This window comes from Oncorhynchus gorbuscha, linkage group LG10 (assembly GCF_021184085.1).
Source record: "Oncorhynchus gorbuscha isolate QuinsamMale2020 ecotype Even-year linkage group LG10, OgorEven_v1.0, whole genome shotgun sequence".
NCBI lineage: Eukaryota > Metazoa > Chordata > Actinopteri > Salmoniformes > Salmonidae > Oncorhynchus > Oncorhynchus gorbuscha.
In genome coordinates this window covers 88,516,389-88,534,817 of record NC_060182.1, presented here as the reverse complement: position 1 = coordinate 88,534,817, position 18,429 = coordinate 88,516,389, and the positions used below count along the sequence as shown (strand labels likewise).

Genomic DNA, 18,429 nt, shown 5'->3' with positions numbered 1-18,429 from the left:
ATTCCTGGTGTAGTTGTTGTTGCCATCCTGAACCTGTCCCGCAGGTGTGATGTTCGGATGTGCCGATCCTGTGCATGTGTTGTTACACGTCGTCTGCCACTGCAAGGACGATCAGCTGTCTGTCCTGTCTCCCTGTAGCGCTGTCTTAGGCATCTCGTGGTACGGACATTGCAATTTATTGCCCTGGCCACATCTGCAGTCCTCATGCCTCCTTGCAGCATGCCTAAGGCACATTCATGCAGATGAGCAGGGACCCTGGGCATCTTTCTTTTGGTGTTTTTCAGAGTCAGTAGAAAGGCCTCTTTAGTGTCCTACGTTTTCATAACTGTGACCTTAATTGCCTACTGTCTGTAAACTATTAGTGTCTTAACAACCGTTCCACAGGTGCATGTTCATTAATTGTTTATGGTCCATTGTTTAAACCCTTTGCAATGAAGATCTGTGAAGTTATTTGGATTTTTACTAATTATCTTTGAAAGACAGGGTCCTGAAAAAGGGATGTTTCTTTTTTTGCTGAGATTATATTAAAAAAAAAAAAAAAAAATTTTCCTCTTAAATATAACTTGTAGAGATTACTGTTGTTGCTCTCTCAATTACAACCTAAATACTTAAATATGTGCAATTTTGTTCCTTAATCATTAAACTGACATTTTGTAGAATTCCATTCATTCCAAGCATTTCGCTACACTCGCAATAACATCTGCTAACCTTGTGTATGTGATCAATACAATTTGATTTGATTTGATTTGATATACAGGCAAGTTCCTATTGGGGAGTGCCAATATGGCCGACCATTGGGTTCAAAGCCGTTCAATGGCCAACACATGGCAAAAGCAATCCAGGGTTTATATACATCATTGTTGGCAACGCGACTGCACCTTATCATTACAAGTATTTGGTGTTCTGCACAGATCAAGGATATGACAGCGACCTTATATTTGATAAAGTGAGTTCTGCACCGTGTGCTCTTTTGTTGTGTGTGTATGTGGCATGTATATATATATATGTTGTCAGTTTTGCGATTGGAATTGGTCAGATAAAGAAATACGAAAGAGGGAAATCATCCGTTTTCTACAGGTTCCTCGAGATCTCCTCTGATTCCATATCAACGAAGAGCGGTGGATGAGGATGGCTTTCATTACCATGCATTATCTTAATTCACTGTGATAGCGCGATTTGATTGATCCATTGAGTATCCATCTAATTGTAAATAATTGGAAAATATAGCCGATGGGTCGCCTACTGAATTTTTATATTTATAATATATATAATATATATGTATACATATATATATATATAAAACGTTCGCATGCCATAAGGTTTTTTTAATGTTTCCGTGAATTCATTGGAATCTACCAGTTTTATTGAATCAGTATCGTGTTAATGACGTAACAGACTGATCTCAGTACCTATGGAGACACGAACGCAAGAGTGTTCGGTTCAGAATGTGCAATGCAGTGTTGCATAAAGATCATGATTCTAGCTTGACATTCCATTTAATAGCTGAGAACAATATTCATTTCAAGGTTGATGCACTGAATGGACAAGGCAGTGATTTTCCTGTTTAAAGACTTCACCTATTCGATTGAATCTATAGCGTGTGTACAGGCTATTGCTATTATTGGAATAGATACATTGGCTTAAGCCTAATTCATTCTTTAACTTGACATTTTTTTCTTGACATTGAATAGTCATCAAGCTGCATTGCCCCATACTGTAGGTATTTTGTCCTGACACTTGATTGGAATCACATGAAGACATAGGCCTATGTAATGGCCCTGTCATAGGGTACCAATCAGGATAGACATTTCAAGACCTGAGGCCCAAGCCGTCTTGGGGTAGTAAACTGAATGCTGTGAAACCTTTCAATTATATATTATTTTCTCTTTTTGGGACATTAGGAATTATCTTGGTCTTCAGTGCACCATCTGCATGGAAACATGGACACCACCTACAGAGGAGGAATTGTAGTCAACAATGTCCAGGAACTGTGAGGTGAGTAACATGTGGGCAATTGTAGTTTATTTTGTATTCTATTCTACATGTTATATTACCTGGTCATATATAGCTGAGTAATATTGAGTTATGACTTGACTGTATAGGACGGTTTAATAGACCTACCTCTTGGAGAAATAACCAAAGCACTTTAGCCTACCTAATGATCTAGAATAAAGTGTATGTATAAAAAACAAACAGAAAACAAACAAAGAATCAAGCAAGTCAGTCAATTAAACTATTTGTATTTATTTTATTTAAACAGTGAGTCCCATTGAGACCGAGGTCTCCTTTGCAAGCGAATCCTGCAGAACAAGACCAGCAGCAATTACACATTAAAAGTTAGAGACACAAATGCTTTAATCAAGAACATAGGAAACCCTAAAAACACACACAAATAAAGGTTACTATGTTCTCCTCCTCTGTTTACCTCCTAGCCTGGTCACTCAGTAAGGATGTTAGCTGCTGTGGAACATGGTCCCATCCTCTGCAGCGACTCCAACATCCTCTGCCTCTCCTGGAAGGGCCGGGTCCCCAAGAGCGAGAAGGACAAGCCGGTGTGCCAGCGGCGCTACTATGAGGAGGGCTGGTTGGCCACAGGGAACGGGAGAGGGGTGGTGGGCGTAACGTTCACATCCAGCCACTGCAGGAGAGACAGGAACACACCTCAGAGAATCAACTTCAACCTGCGAGGACACAACAGTGAGGTGTGTGAGCCGGCTTTGTCATTTATGTCTTTTCAATATCTTATTAGGCAGAGAACTGGGCAACCATTAGAAAATAATTTGACGTGTGTTCGTGTGAAGTATGTATAGTATGTAGATATATATATATATATATATATATATATATATATATATATATATATATATATATATATATATATATATATATATGCATATTCAATATTTTCTCTGAAAACTTTCAATTATTGTGTAGCTTTTGTCAGAGCTCACATCTGTGCTGACTGTACCATCAGCAACTGGGGTGGAGGAAATGCACTGTTTTGTTGTTTTTGCCATCAGTGTAGGCCTATTTCATGTTGAATATTGAACTGTATTCCACATTCACATTCCTAGACAGACCCCTGTGTTGGTGGAGTGTAATAGCAGTTGCATTGTGTTTCCTCTAAAGGTTGTGTTGGTCCGTTGGAATGAGCCCTTTCAGAAGCTGGCCACGTGTGACATGGAGGGAGGCATCTTTGTTTGGATTCAATATGAGGGGCGGTGGTCTGTGGAGTTAGTGAATGACCGCGGTGCACAGGTAAGTTTGTACCTGCCCAGGTAAGTTTGAAGTCATCAGCACACACACATTACCATTGATCATACAAAAGCACATTTCATATGAAATGCACAATCATCATCAGAGTAATATAGCAATTGATGGGAAGAATATTAGTTAAAGGTATTTGTGAAAATATCATGTATTGATGTATGTATGTTTACACTTACCTCTCATCTTTCTCCATCAGGTGAGTGACTTCACATGGTCTCATGACGGCAGCCAGGCCCTGATCGCCTACCGGGATGGGTTTGTCCTGGTGGGCTCGGTCAGCGGACAGAGACACTGGTCCTCAGAGATTAACCTGGAGAGCCAGATCACCTGTGGCATCTGGACACCTGATGACCAACAGGTAAACTGCCTCAATCAATCAATGCTTTACATGTATTAATAAAGCTCTTATCACACCTAAACAAAACATTGTTACATGTATTACACTTTTACATACAGATACAATTACACCTGATATATTAAATCATCTGTTGGTTTCCAGGACACAGATGTCGTCTAGTCCTGGACTAAAAATAATGTGGGACCCTGTTACACCCTATAATGGAGAATATTTTGTTCTTAGTCAAAGGCTGAATCTACGTCCAGGAAACTGGCTCCATATACGCTTTCTCTCATAAAATCCTTCCTGCCCACTGTACTTCAGGTGTTGTTTGGTACGGCTGATGGTCAGGTGATAGTGATGGACTGCCATGGTCGTATGATCGCCCACGTCCTCCTGCATGAGTCAGATGGCATCGTCGGCATGTCCTGGAACTGTCCCTGTTTCCTGGTGGAGGACAGCACAGAGAGCGACACCGACTCTGATGACAATAACCCACCTCAAGGTAACATATTGTTTTAATGCTAAAACAAAGAAAAAAGGGAATCCCTGTTTTATACCTCTCTCTAATGTACCACTAACGTTTTTGTTATTACCACTGCTTTGAACACTATAATTATAATTGTGCACTATGATGGTGACAGTACATTGGCCAGGAGGCTAATGTGTATATTTTTCTCTCCCCTAGTGCGTAACCTGAAGCCCCTTCTGACAGTCAGCTTCATATCAGGAGACATCAGTTTGATGAACAACTACGATGACCTCGCTCCTACCGTCATCCGCTCAGGACTCAAAGGTACTGACTTTATCAATCTTCTGTGTGTGAGCCAACCAAATTTCGTAAAGTGAAGCAGTTTTCTGTCATTAAGAGAAATAATGTAGTGGGGAAACCCACCACTGTGTAATATAGAGATACTGTACAGTATGAACGTGATGTGACTGAAGCCTCTCCTCTTCAGATGTAGAGGTCCAGTGGTGCTCTCAGGGGGACCTCCTGGCAGTAGCTGGGATGGAGAGACATGGTGTCCCCGGACTCCCCTCTGAATCTATCATGAGGAACGCCCTGGTCAAGTTCTACAATGTCCAAGGAGAACATATCTACACGTTAGAAACACCTGCCCAGGTGAGCTCCCCTCTGATTTCATCCTCTGAAATGTTAGTGTGATATTTACAAACTTGTTGTAATCTGTTTGCATGGCATAATTTCAACCAGTTTTGCCTTCTGGGTAGGTCCTCTAACACATATAAGTCAAAGTCTATAGGACATCTGAAATCTTCAACCAATAACCACAATGCTAACAGGAGTTAAACTTAATATGAAATGTTGTCTTGCCACACTTCCAAGTCTCGTTCAGTTCAGTGGGCTATGGAGAAAACCAGAAATCAAGGTTCCATACAATGTGAATACAACAGGGCTGACTGGAAACCTGCCTTGTCAACCTTTGCCTTGCAGCGCCCCATCACCACCATCTGCTGGGGCCATAGAGACTCTCGTCTGTTTCTGGCATGTGGCCCGGCGCTGTATGTGGTGCGAGTGGAGCACCGGGTGGCCAGCCTGCAGCTGCTGTGCCAACAGGGCATCGCCAGCGCCCTGCGGGAGGAGAGGGACGTGGGCAAACTCAACATGCCTTCCTTACTCTGCTCCTATGTCACCACCGCCTTCATACCCACCATCAAGGTAGAAGGAGATTTATTCAGTTGGCTACTGTAGGCTATTATCTCAGCTCAAAGACATCTGGACCTGTTCATTTCAAAATCACATCACCCCTTGGTCATAACCCTTAAATGTTTGTAGATATGTAAGGTGCAAGGGATGCGCTGGAAGCTCCATTAATACCCTGATTATAACTATTCAGACTCTAAAGCTCTAAAGGGCTAAGGGGCCAAGGGAAGGAGTAGGGGCAGGATGCGAATTGGGAACCAACTGTTAATGCTCTTCTCTTGTTTCTCTAGCCTCCCATTCCTGATCCCAACAACATCCGGGACTTTGTCAGCTACCCCACTGCTGGCAACGAGAGGTTGCACTGCACCATGAAGCGAGCGGAGGACAACCCTGAGGCAGGGGGACCCTGTTACACCCTATACCTGGAACACCTAGGGGGGCTGGTGCCTATCCTCAAAGGCAGACGAATCAGCAAGCTACGCCCAGAGTTCATCATCATGGACCCCAAAACAGACAGCAAAGCAGGTGGGCTTGGCACAGGAAAAGGTATTATAATGAGCTTTTAAAAAATAGATAGTATGTTAGACACAAACAGCTACCCCTACTATTGTTTTTCAGAAGTTCTACAGTTCTGACCTGTTTAGGTTGAATCATAGATCATTTTTTAGTTGTTGTTTGTATGTTTGTTTGTTTGTTTATTTCAGACGAGGTGTGTGTGAATGCTATGATCTCCTACATGACTGACAGCTGTAACTGTTCCGACTCCAGCGACATTGAGTTGAGTGATGAGTGGGTTGGAAAGAAGTCGCCTAAACTATCCAGAGGAAACAGGTCTCCCAAGCATTCCAGGTATCTTTCATTACAGTGGTCTAGATTCTGCAGGAATGACATTATAAGATTTCTGTTTACCATATTCAACTCTAATCCTAAACATGTTATGCAGGTGAATGAGGACCCAAAAGCGACTTGGCGAAAACAGAGTCTTTATTCCAGTAAAGGAAATATGCAATACTCCTAGACAAATCGGAGCGGTAAACAAAGCATAAAAAACAATTCCGCTCGTAATGACGAGGACAGACTGGAGACTCGACCATAAACTGTAGGTTGCCTCGGGAAGGCACTGACCGTAGCAGACTCAGACACCTGCTCACCACGCAGCATCTGAGGGAAACACGACACGACAGGGCGAGACAAAGACACAGCACGGTGAACAATATACAAGGATCCGACAGGACAGAAACGGAAAACAAGGGGAGAAATAGGGACTCTAATCAGGGGAAAAGATAGGAAACAGGTGTGGAAAGACTAAATGATTGATTAGGGGAATAGGAACAGCTGGGAGCAGGAACGGAACGATAGAGAAGAGAGAGAGGGAGGGAGAGAGAAAAAGGGAACGAACCTAAAAAGACCAGCAAGGGGAAAACGAACAGAAGGGAAAGCAAAATGACACGACAATATAAGACAAAACATGACAGTACCCCCCCACTCACCGAGCGCCTCCTGGCGCACTCGAGGAGGAATCCTGGCGGCAACGGAGGAAATCATCAATCAGTGAACGGTCCAGCACGTCCCGAGACGGAACCCAACTCCTCTCCTCAGGACCGTAACCCTCCCAATCCACTAAGTATTGGTGACCCCGTCCCCGAGAACGCATGTCCATGATCCTACGTACCTTGTAAATAGGTGCGCTCTCGACAAGGACGGGAGGGGGAGGGAAGACGAACGGGGGTGCGAAGAAAGGGCTTGACACAGGAGACATGGAAGACAGGATGGACGCGACGAAGATGTCGCGGGAGAAGCAGTCGCACAGCGACAGGATTGACGACCTGGGAGACACGGAACGGACCAATGAACCGCGGAGTCAACTTACGAGAAGCTGTCGTAAGAGGAAGGTTGCGAGTGGAAAGCCACACTCTCTGGCCGCAACAATACCTAGGACTCTTAATCCTACGTTTATTGGCGGCTCTCACAGTCTGTGCCCTGTAACGGCAAAGTGCAGACCTCACCCTCCTCCAGGTGCGCTCACAACGTTGGACAAACGCTTGAGCGGAGGGAACGCTGGACTCGGCAAGCTGGGATGAGAACAGAGGAGGCTGGTAACCCAGACTACTCTGAAACGGAGATAACCCGGTAGCAGACGAAGGAAGCGAGTTGTGAGCGTATTCTGCCCAGGGGAGCTGTTCTGCCCAAGACGCAGGGTTTCTGAAAGAAAGGCTGCGTAGTATGCGACCAATCGTCTGATTGGCCCTCTCTGCTTGACCGTTAGACTGGGGATGAAACCCGGAGACTGACGGACGCACCAATCAAACGACAGAACTCCCTCCAAAACTGTGATGTGAATTGCGGGCCTCTGTCTGAAACGGCGTCTAACGGGAGGCCATGAATTCTGAACACATTCTCGATGATGATTTGTGCCGTCTCCTTAGCGGAAGGAAGTTTAGCGAGGGGAATGAAATGTGCCGCCTTAGAGAACCTATCGACAACCGTAAGAATCACAGTCTTCCCGCAGACAAAGGCAGACCGGTAATGAAGTCTAGGCGATGTGAGACCATGGTCGAGAAGGAATGGGAAGCGGTCTGAGACGACCGGCAGGAGGAGAGTTACCTGACTTAGTCTGCGCGCAGTCCGAACAAGCAGCCACGAAACGGCGCGTGTCACGCTCCTGAGTAGGCCACCAAAAGCGCTGGCGAATAGAAGCAAGAGTACCTCGAACGCCGGGATGACCAGCTAACTTGGCAGAGTGAGCCCACTGAAGAACAGCCAGACGAGTAGAAACAGGAACGAAAAGAAGGTTACTAGGACAAGCGCGCGCGACGCAGTGTGCGTGAGTGCTTGCTTAACCTGTCTTTCAATACCCCAGACTGTCAACCCGACAACACGCCCATAAGGAAGAATCCCCTCGGGATCAGTAGAAGCCACAGAAGAACTAAAAAGACGGGATAAGGCATCAGGCTTGGTGTTCTTACTACCCGGACGGTAAGAAATCACAAACTCGAAACGAGCGAAAAACAACGCCCAACGAGCTTGACGAGCATTAAGTCGTTTGGCAGAACGGATGTACTCAAGGTTCTTATGGTCTGTCCAAACGACAAAGGAACGGTCGCCCCCTCCAACCACTGTCGCCATTCGCCTAGGGCTAAGCGGATGGCGAGCAGTTCGCAGTTACCCACATCATAGTTGCGTTCAGATGGCGACAGGCGATGAGAAAAATAAGCGCAAGGATGAACCTTATCGTCAGACTGGAAGCGCTGGGATAGAATGGCTCCCACGCCTACCTCTGAAGCGTCAACCTCGACAATGAATTGTCTAGTGACGTCAGGAGTAACGAGGATAGGAGCGGACGTAAAACGTTCTTTTAGAAGATCAAAAGCTCCCTGGGCGGAACCGACCACTTAAAACACGTCTTGACAGAAGTAAGAGCTGTGAGAGGGGCAGCAACTTGACCGAAATTACGAATGAAACGCCGATAGAAATTAGCGAAACCTAGAAAGCGCTGCAACTCGACACGTGACCTTGGAACGGGCCACTCACTGACAGCTTGGACCTTAGCGGAATCCATCTGAATGCCTTCAGCGGAAATAACAGAACCGAGAAAAGTAACGGAGGAGACATGAAAAGAGCACTTCTCAGCCTTCACGTAGAGACAATTCTCTAAAAGGCGCTGGAGTACACGTCGAACGTGCTGAACATGAATCTCGAGTGACGGTGAAAAAATCAGGATATCGTCAAGGTAGACAAAAACAAAGATGTTCAGCATGTCTCTCAGAACATCATTAACTAATGCCTGAAAAACAGCTGGCGCATTGGCGAGACCAAACGGCAGAACCCGGTACTCAAAATGCCCTAACGGAGTGTTAAACGCCGTTTTCCACTCGTCCCCCTCTCTGATGCGCACGAGATGGTAAGCGTTACGAAGGTCCAACTTAGTAAAGCACCTGGCTCCCTGCAGAATCTCGAAGGCTGATGACATAAGGGGAAGCGGATAACGATTCTTAACCGTTATGTCATTCAGCCCTCGATAATCCACGCAGGGGCGCAGAGTACCGTCCTTCTTCTTAACAAAAAAACCCCGCCCCGGCCGGAGAGGAAGAAGGCACTACGGTACCGGCGTCAAGAGACACAGACAAATAATCCTCGAGAGCCTTACGTTCGGGAGCCGACAGAGAGTATAGTCTACCCCGAGGAGGAGTGGTCCCCGGAAGGAGATCAATACTACAATCATACGACCGGTGAGGAGGAAGGGAGTTGGCTCGGGACCGACTGAAGACCGTGCGCAGATCATGATATTCCTCCGGCACTCCTGTCAAATCGCCAGGTTCCTCCTGAGAAGTGGGGACAGAAGAAACGGGAGGGATGGCAGACATTAAACACTTCACATGACAAGAAACGTTCCAGGATAGGATAGAATTACTAGACCAATTAATAGAAGGATTATGACATACTAGCCAGGGATGACCCAAAACAACAGGTGTAAAAGGTGAACGAAAAATCAAAAAAGAAATAGTCTCACTGTGGTTACCAGATACTGTGAGGGTTAAAGGTAGTGTCTCATATCTGATACTGGGAAGATGACTACCATCTAAGGCGAACATGGGCGTAGGCTTGTCTAACTGTCTGAAAGGAATGTCATGTTTCCGAGCCCATGCTTCGTCCATAAAACAACCCTCAGCCCCAGAGTCTATCAAGGCACTGCATGTAGCACCCGAACCGGTCCAGCGTAGATGGACCGACATAGTAGTACAGGATCTAGATGGAGAGACCTGAGTAGTAGCGCTCACCAGTAGCCCTCCGCTTACTGATGAGCTCTGGCTTTTACTGGACATGAATTGACAAAATGTCCAGCAAGTCCGCAATAGAGGCACAGGCGGTTGGTGATCCTCCGTTCCCTCTCCTTAGTCGAGATGCGAATACCTCCCAGCTGCATGGGCTCAGTCTCTGAGCCAGAGGAGGGAGATGGTTGCGATGCGGAGCAGGGAAACACCGTTAACGCGAGCTCTCTTCCACGAGCTTGGTGACGAAGATCTACCCATCGTTCTATGCGGATGGCGAGAGCAATCAAAGAGTCCACACTGGAAGGAACCTCCCGGGATAGAATCTCATCTTTAACCACTGCGTGGAGTCCCTCCAGAAAACGAGCGAGCAGCGCCGGCTCGTTCCAGTCACTAGAGGCAGCAAGAGTGCGAAACTCTATAGAGTAATCCGTTATGGATCGATCACCTTGGCATAGGGAAGCCAGGGCCCTAGAAGCCTCCCTACCAAAAACTGAACGGTCAAAAACCCGAATCATCTCCTCTTTAAAGTTCTGGTAATTGTTAGAACAATCAGCCCTTGCCACCCAGATAGCTGTGCCCCACTCTCGAGCCCGGCCAGTAAGGAGTGATATGACGTAAGCAACCCGAGCTCTCTCTCTAGAGTATGTGTTGGGTTGGAGAGAGAACACAATATCACACTGGGTGAGAAAGGAGCGGCACTCCGTGGGCTGCCCGGAGTAACAAGGTGGGTTATTAACCCTAGGTTCCGGAGGCTCGGCAGACCAGGAAGTAACAGGTGGCACGAGACGAAGACTCTGGAACTGTCCAGAGAGGTCGGAAACCTGAGCGGCCAGGTTCTCCACGGCATGACGAGCAGCAGACAATTCCTGCTCGTGTCTGCCGAGCATGGCTCCTTGGATCTCGACGGCAGTGTTACGAGCGTCTGTAGTCGCTGGGTCCATTCTTTGGTCGGATCCTTCTGTTATGCAGGTGAATGAGGACCCAAAAGCGACTTGGCGAAAACAGAGTCTTTATTCCAGTAAAGGAAATATGCAATACTCCTAGACAAATCGGAGCGGTAAACAAAGCATAAAAAACAATTCCACTCGTAATGACGAGGACAGACTGGAGACTCGACCATAAACTGTAGGTTGCCTCGGGAAGGCACTGACCGTAGCAGACTCAGACACCTGCTCACCACGCAGCATCTGAGGGAAACACGACACGACAGGGCGAGACAAAGACACAGCACGGTGAACAATATACAAGGATCCGACAGGACAGAAACGGAAAACAAGGGGAGAAATAGGGACTCTAATCAGGGGAAAAGATAGGAAACAGGTGTGGAAAGACTAAATGATTGATTAGGGGAATAGGAACAGCTGGGAGCAGGAACGGAACGATAGAGAGAAGAGAGAGAGGGAGGGAGAGAGAAAAAAGGGAACGAACCTAAAAAGACCAGCAGGGGGAAAACGAACAGAAGGGAAAGCAAAATGACACGACAATATAAGACAAAACATGACAAAACATTACTCGTCGCTGATCCATCTAATTCAAAAGCTCAAGCTTCCTAAATATGTCATACCGGTATTTATCATTTGATTTGTTCTAACTTGTTGTAACGACAGTGTTTATTATTTAAAATGAGTCTATTTTGCCCTTATTTGCCTTTGGTTTTGTTGTTTTCTGGCGTAGAAGGAACATGGAATCAAGAAAATCTCCCAAGACGTCTAGGACTAGTCAGGAAGGGCTTCGATCGCCAAGGTTACCAACGAAGAAGCCTCTGATTCGTTCTCCCAGTCTGACACGTCGAGAGATGTCCATGGATGGAATCTCTGAGGTATTATCTGAACATGTGTAAAGTGGAAAGTTCATAGTGATTCTATTGGCTGAAACTGCTGTTTTCGCTAGTTTCAAGTTAGCCACTTCCACAGCCGGAAGTAAATCAGGCAGCTAGCTAGCTAGCACATACGATATTTGGTTCTGGGTTCTGAGATCATCTTTCATTTGGTTAAAAAAAAGTCACCAAATAATCCATCTGCCTTTTTATTTGCCTGGTTTCACAGCATAATTACCTGGCTCAAGTCACGTCCAATATTTGGGGGACTAAGTTCAAAATTGTGGGACTTGCTTCTTTCTTACCTGCTAATCTGGGTGCAGGTAAGATCACTACAATGTGAGAAGAACTAAATGTACACATTAAATCACACATTGCCCAATTTGATGTGTTTAACTTTTTACGTTTTTACTTTATTTTGACTGCTATTTCCTTCCTGTCATTTTTCTGTCAAATTTGACCAAAGACATGTTTCTCTCCATTTCAGTTATCTATAAGACCAGTTTGCTCCATCTACAACCAAGGCAGATGACAATCTACCTTCCAGAGGTGCGGAGAATATCACTTGACTTCATGAGCCTGCCGGTCTTTAACCCAAACGTCTTCAGTGAGGATGAGGATGACTTGGCAGGTATGAATGAAGGAAATAATTGGATTTCACTGGATTTTTCAGGATGATTAAATACAGGATTTTCAGAATTTGACATTTGTGTGGATCAATGTGTATGTTGATGTAATTAATAAGAGTCCCTGACTTGTGTTTCAGTAACGGGACCATCTGGAGTGACAGGTGACAACCCTCCATGTACGGTCAACATCCCCATCGCGCCCATCCACAGCCCCGCCCAGGCCATGTCCCCCACTCAGAGCATTGGTTTGGTCCAGTCCCTGCTGGCCAATCAGAACATTCAGCTGGATGTCCTGACCAATCCCACGGCTACGGCTTCAGCAGCAGCAGCAGCGGCAGCAGCAGCAGCAGCAGCAGCAGCGGCCTCAGCCTCTGTTCTGGGGTCTGATCATGGTCAGGATGCTGTGGCAGTACATTACAGTGGGACTCTAGGAAGGTACTCCAACCCAGGACAGGTAATATTTAATGGGTTAGAGATGGGTCCCCTCCTGGCTGGAACATTACCTCCACCTCCGCCTCCACATAGCCTCCCACAACAACCTCACCAACAACGTCCTCAGTCACAACAGACGCACCAACAACAGCAGTCCAAACAACCACAGCAGATACAAACGCAACAGCAGCAGCAGCAGCAGCAGAGGATTCAACATCAACAACTACAGCACCAACAACCACAGATTCCACAACATCAACAACTACAGCACCAACAACCACAGATTCCACAACAACATCAACAACTACAACAGCTTCACATACAGCAGATCCAACAGCAGCAGCAGCAACAGACTCAGCAGCACCAAGCACTGCAACAACAGTACCAACAACAACAGGCGGCACTGCAACAGCAACAACAGCAGATCCAACAGCAGCACCAACACTTGCAACAGCAGCAAATCGCTCAGCAGCACCAACAGATGCAACTGCAGCACGAGCAAATGCATCAGCAGCAGCAACAAATGCAGCAGCAACAACAGCAGATCCGACAGCAGATTATAGAGATGAGGCAGCAACAGCAGCAGTTACAGCAGCAGCATCAGCAGATACAACAGCAACACCAACAGATGCAGAGACAGCACCAACAAATGCAGCAGCAACTAAAGCTGCAGATCACCTTGCCCCCTCCGCCTACTGGCTACCCCACCATCTCTTTGCAGCAGTTTCAGGTACCCCACCCCAGTCCAGAGTTGGGACCAGAAAGAGGACAGCAGGGCCATACTCAGAGCCATACTCTGGGCAGGCCAAGTCTACCGCGATCCAGGCCTCCATCATTCATTGATGTAGACAGCATACGGTCTAGACCTCCTTCCTTCCTTGAAGCAGACACATCAAGATCTAGGCCGCCGTCATTCATCGACATAGACACAATACGGACTAGGCCTCCTTCTTTCATTGATATAGATACCAGTACATTGCGATCTAGACCCCCGTCTTTCCTCGATGCGGACTCCTCCCGATCTAGAACTCTTTCATTCATAGACACAGACACACTACGGTCTAGACCTCCTTCCTTCCTTGATGCAGAGACTTCCCTTGAGATCCAGATGAGGAAGGTGAACGCTCCCCCGCCCTACCCAGGAACCGTAGTGTCTGCAGCCACCGCCACAACCTCCACCGCTCCTCAGACCCTCATCACCAACTGTGACAACCCCAACATACTGGTCACAGCAGACCCTTGTCTGAAGAAAGACGAGTTCTCACTCCACCCAGTTGGTCTCCAGTACCAGATGGGATACGAGAGGATCACAACCTTTGACAGCAGTGGGAATGTAGAGGAGGTGTGTCGCCCTCGCAGAAGACTCATACGCAACCAGAACGCCTACGCTGTTCAAGGCATGGGAGGTTCTGCCACACTTAAAGTCACCTCATCGTCTGACAGTAAGAAAATCCATCTTCCTTACAGCTCAGCGACTCTAAGCCGCCTCTCGGTGCCACGATACTCCATACCCAGCGGAGACCCGCCCCCCTACCCAGATCCAGCCAATCAGGTTAACATTAACACGACAACACTTCCTCCTCCCCAACGCATGGACAGTAGTCACATGATTCACGCTACCTTGCGACGTGACAGGCGAGATGGGGAATCCCGCTTGAAGGTCTCCCAGATGGTTGATGCTTCAAGGACTCTACCGTCCAAGTCGAAGATCAACAGTGCTGCCCTAGCGCTCTCTTACCAGCAGAGAGTGCCAACAGCTCTGTATACCTGCACTCAGTGCAGCAGCAACAGCAGCAGCACCAGTGTCAGTGTTAGCGGGGGTGGTAGTAGCAGCAGTGGCATTGCAGGAGGCACTGTAGTGCGACAGGATTTCCCACCAGGAAAAGGTGCTCATCACAGCACCATCATTGTCCACTCCAAAAGCACTTCACCTCTTGCTTCTCAGTCATCGTACAATCTGCTGAGTCCTATTGATAACAGCAGGGATAGGACTGTATACGTGAACTCTGCCTTTACTGAAGACGAGGCATTAAGTCAGCAGTGTCGTCACCTGACTCTTGGGGAGGTTAGTTTAACTCTGAAACGTCCTCCGCCATACCAGTGGGACCCAAACACCGCAGAGGAGTTCTGGATACCTCAAGAACAGACCATCTTAGTTCCCCCTCCACCACCAACACACAAACCCCCACCCCCACTCATCTTCAGCAATGCTCAGCACCTGGACATGACGCGGCTGCCTTTCCTACTCTCAACAAAACCCCCCAGCAGCCCAAGCACTGTTACTTTCCCATCGGGTTACCAGATCTCCCTGTCACCTTTCCCTCCAGGGGGAGGTCAGGGTGGACCCCCACTCCAGTCAATGCAGAGCCCTCCACCACCCTGCCCTCCCAACGAAGTAGTTGCCCCAGTTCCCCAGTTCACCCAGCAGGACCCCAACTTGGTCTTGCCACCTGGATACCCTCCCAACCTTGCCAACCTGGCTTGCTGCCCTCTGCCACCGATGTACCCAGGAGCTAGCTCCTGTGCCGGGCTTCAGCTGCAACCTGTTAGCCTGCACCCCTGGAACCCCTACAGCCTACCCATGCAGGACCCCTCAGGCTCTGCCACCCTGCCCAGCAAGTCTAATCAACTGTTAGAGAAGCCAGTCCTCTCCCCATCTCCTCCTACGGTTCCTCCTCCCCCACCTCCTTCACTTCCTCCTCCTCCTCCACCAACCATGCTGCCAAAACCCAAAAGCCCTACAGAGGAGCTGACGGAATCTGCCAGTAGCTTCCAGGAGCCGTCTTCTCTAAATGAAAGCCCTGTTCCAGACCGGCAGGGGACTGACAGGTTCAGCAAGAAGAGCCGTAAACGTCTGGACAGCCGAGCTGAGGAGGCAAACATGACCACCGTCTCAGAAGGAAAATCCAAAAAGGAAGGGCGCGCCCTCTCCGACTTCAACTCCCTCATCTCCAGCCCCAGGCTTGGCGGCAGGGAGAAGAAGAAACCCAAAGGCCAGAGGGAGCAGCTGAACAAAACCAAGAAGCTCAACAGGACAAGTACCACCAGCGAGTTCCAGGACAGTTCCGAGAGTGAGCCTGAGCTCTTCATCAGTGGAGATGAACTGATGAACCAGAGCCAGAGCTCCAAGAAGGGCTGGAAGAGTAAGAGGAGCCTGAGGATGGCCAGTGAACTGGAAGAGATCAAGTGCAGGAAGGCCAATGAGAGAGAGGACCGCGGGCTGGGCAGCCAGGGATTCGTCTACGTCATGGCCAATAAGCAGCCACTCTGGAACGAGGCAACACAGGTCTACCAGCTGGACTTCGGAGGACGGGTAACTCAGGAGTCTGCTAAGAACTTTCAGATCGAGTTGGATGGCAGACAGGTAAGATTTTGCTTTTATTATTTTCAGAAACCTGGATGATTTGTTAATAACGGCAATTGTATATAAGTTAGAATTCTAAAATCAGTGTAGTATTGTTGTTGCTTAAAATACCAACTGTCACATTGATCTCTTTATGGCTTAGCTGAGTCAGTACCCATCGAGCTCCAGGTAGACATTGAGCGATGAAAACAGGCCTTCCTCAAAGCGTTATATCTGTTTTCCAGATTTTTTTCCCCCTTTCTTTCTACAGGTGATGCAGTTTGGCAGAATCGATGGGAACGCCTATATCCTGGATTTCCAGTATCCTTTCTCAGCAGTGCAGGCTTTTGCTGTGGCCTTAGCCAATGTTACTCAAAGGCTTAAGTGAGAGACTGCTCCCACCCAGCAAGCACCACATATGTGTCAGATATATGGATCTGTTCCAACCTGGTGCATAATGACAAAATAATCACATGATGTTCCTGGGTCCTGTAACAAGGGACTGTCAATTTAGTGCTTTGCAAGGACAACACGGTTTATGGGGCTATGAAGAGTGGTGTAGTGGAGGGTAAACGCACGTAAACACAGTTTACACACCTTCTTTCTTTTGCACGAGCTGAAATATGCATTGAAAGTATAGGGTGCGTTACTTCAGCGTTTACCAACCAATTGTTTTTTTGTTTTTTTACAACTACATCACTGGCTATGAAATACACTTTAGTAAGCCTCATATAGAAACATTTTAGAAGGTAAGTTGCTCTTACTTACCGTATCTATGCTTCGGATTTAAAAACTGCCCTGTGGAGAAGTGCAATTTTAAAAGATCTGATTAAAGAAAAAGTGCAGTGCTGGACAAAAGTGTTGAAATGATGTATTGTGAGAAAGGAGACCATATTGATTGTGGAAAGACAACAAGATGAGTTTGAAGGTATTAGAGTTTATTTAGAAGTTATTTATAACATCACTTCTATGAAGTGATCCTATAGGAATATCCACATTTCCCTAAGTTGTGCCATTATTGACAAGCCATTATGTAAATGTTATTGTATGACCACATACTCCCGTACAACATTAATTGGAACACATTCATAAATAAATTGTGACACCTGTATATTATCAATGTTGGACCTAACTTTCTGCCAATCATCTCTTTTAGTAGACCCTATGAAAAACAAAAATTGAACGCATGTGTAAATCCTTATCAAAAATGTTCAAATGCATGGATCACGTTATCTGGGACAAAGTTTATACAGTAGAAATCTCATCTGCTGCCAGATCGGTCAACTCATGTTAAATCATACAGCAACAACAAAAAAAGACAAGCTAACCTCTGGAATTAATGTAACGTTATGGTGTATAAACTTGGTTGGCTTTGTGTTTTAGTCAGTCATTGGTGGTGTTTAAAGATGCTACTTGAACATTGCATTTGAATGTGAAGTGCTTTGCCTCCTTGGAGTTGCTGCTGCTTTTTGATAGAGATTGTCCGCATTAGTGCTTATAGTGTCACATGGTATTGAAGACATCAAAGTTATCATTTTTATATTTTCAGATTTTTATTTGTTTTTGATTGACTGATTAATTTGTGAACATGTTGTTCAGTAATTAACATGTCTGGTGCTGCTTTTTATTTAAGTATATCTGCAGGTTTATTTGAAAAGGTATTGTAGACAAGTTATGTGATGATTCAACTATTCAATGCTTAGCATTGCTACTCTACTGTGTCATACAGCAGGACTTCAATGCGTATTATACAATAGAGACTGTGTGTGTGGTGTGGTCATTGTGTTATTGTCATCACCACTTAAATTAATATTATTGTATTGCCTAGATGGATTTTTCTGATTTTTTTTCAATTGTATACAATGATTTTTGTCCAGAATATATATCAGAAGATATATCATTAAAGATAGGTCGAACTGATTTCCAAACACTTAATAAAATGTATAACATTGAAAACACATATCTATGTCTTTTCTCTGTGTGTGTGTGTGTGTGTGCGTGCGTGCGTGCGTGCGTGCGTGCGTGCGTGCGTGTGTGTGTGTGTGTGTGTGTGTGTGTGTGTGTGTGTGTGTGTGTGTGTGTGTGTGTGTGTGTGTGTGTGTGTGTGTGTGTGTGTGTGTGTGTGTGTGTGTGTGTGTGTGGGCGGGATTTATCAAACGTCACCAAG

At 46.4% G+C, this 18,429-nt stretch overlaps 1 protein-coding gene across 4 annotated transcripts; it reads left to right on the top strand.

Moving 5' to 3' along the window:
- The first annotated feature begins 850 nt into the window (after positions 1-850).
- On the top strand, positions 851-18,212 carry tulp4b (TUB like protein 4b). 4 transcript variants are annotated; one of them, XM_046367359.1, is made up of 16 exons: positions 851-946; positions 1,902-1,995; positions 2,433-2,702; positions 3,130-3,258; positions 3,467-3,628; positions 3,932-4,112; positions 4,296-4,403; positions 4,567-4,730; positions 5,061-5,285; positions 5,561-5,795; positions 5,975-6,119; positions 11,717-11,861; positions 12,088-12,181; positions 12,346-12,489; positions 12,625-16,283; positions 16,534-18,212. In XM_046367359.1, exons 2-16 carry the CDS (start codon positions 1,978-1,980, stop codon positions 16,648-16,650), a joined length of 5,796 nt encoding a protein of 1,931 aa, XP_046223315.1. In that variant the 5' UTR covers positions 851-946; positions 1,902-1,977; the 3' UTR covers positions 16,651-18,212. The 4 variants fall into 4 exon arrangements, with proteins under 4 accessions (XP_046223315.1, XP_046223314.1, XP_046223313.1 ...); XM_046367358.1 differs by having other exon boundaries at positions 11,711-11,861; XM_046367357.1 differs by having other exon boundaries at positions 5,561-5,816.
- The last annotated feature ends 217 nt before the right edge of the window (positions 18,213-18,429 follow it).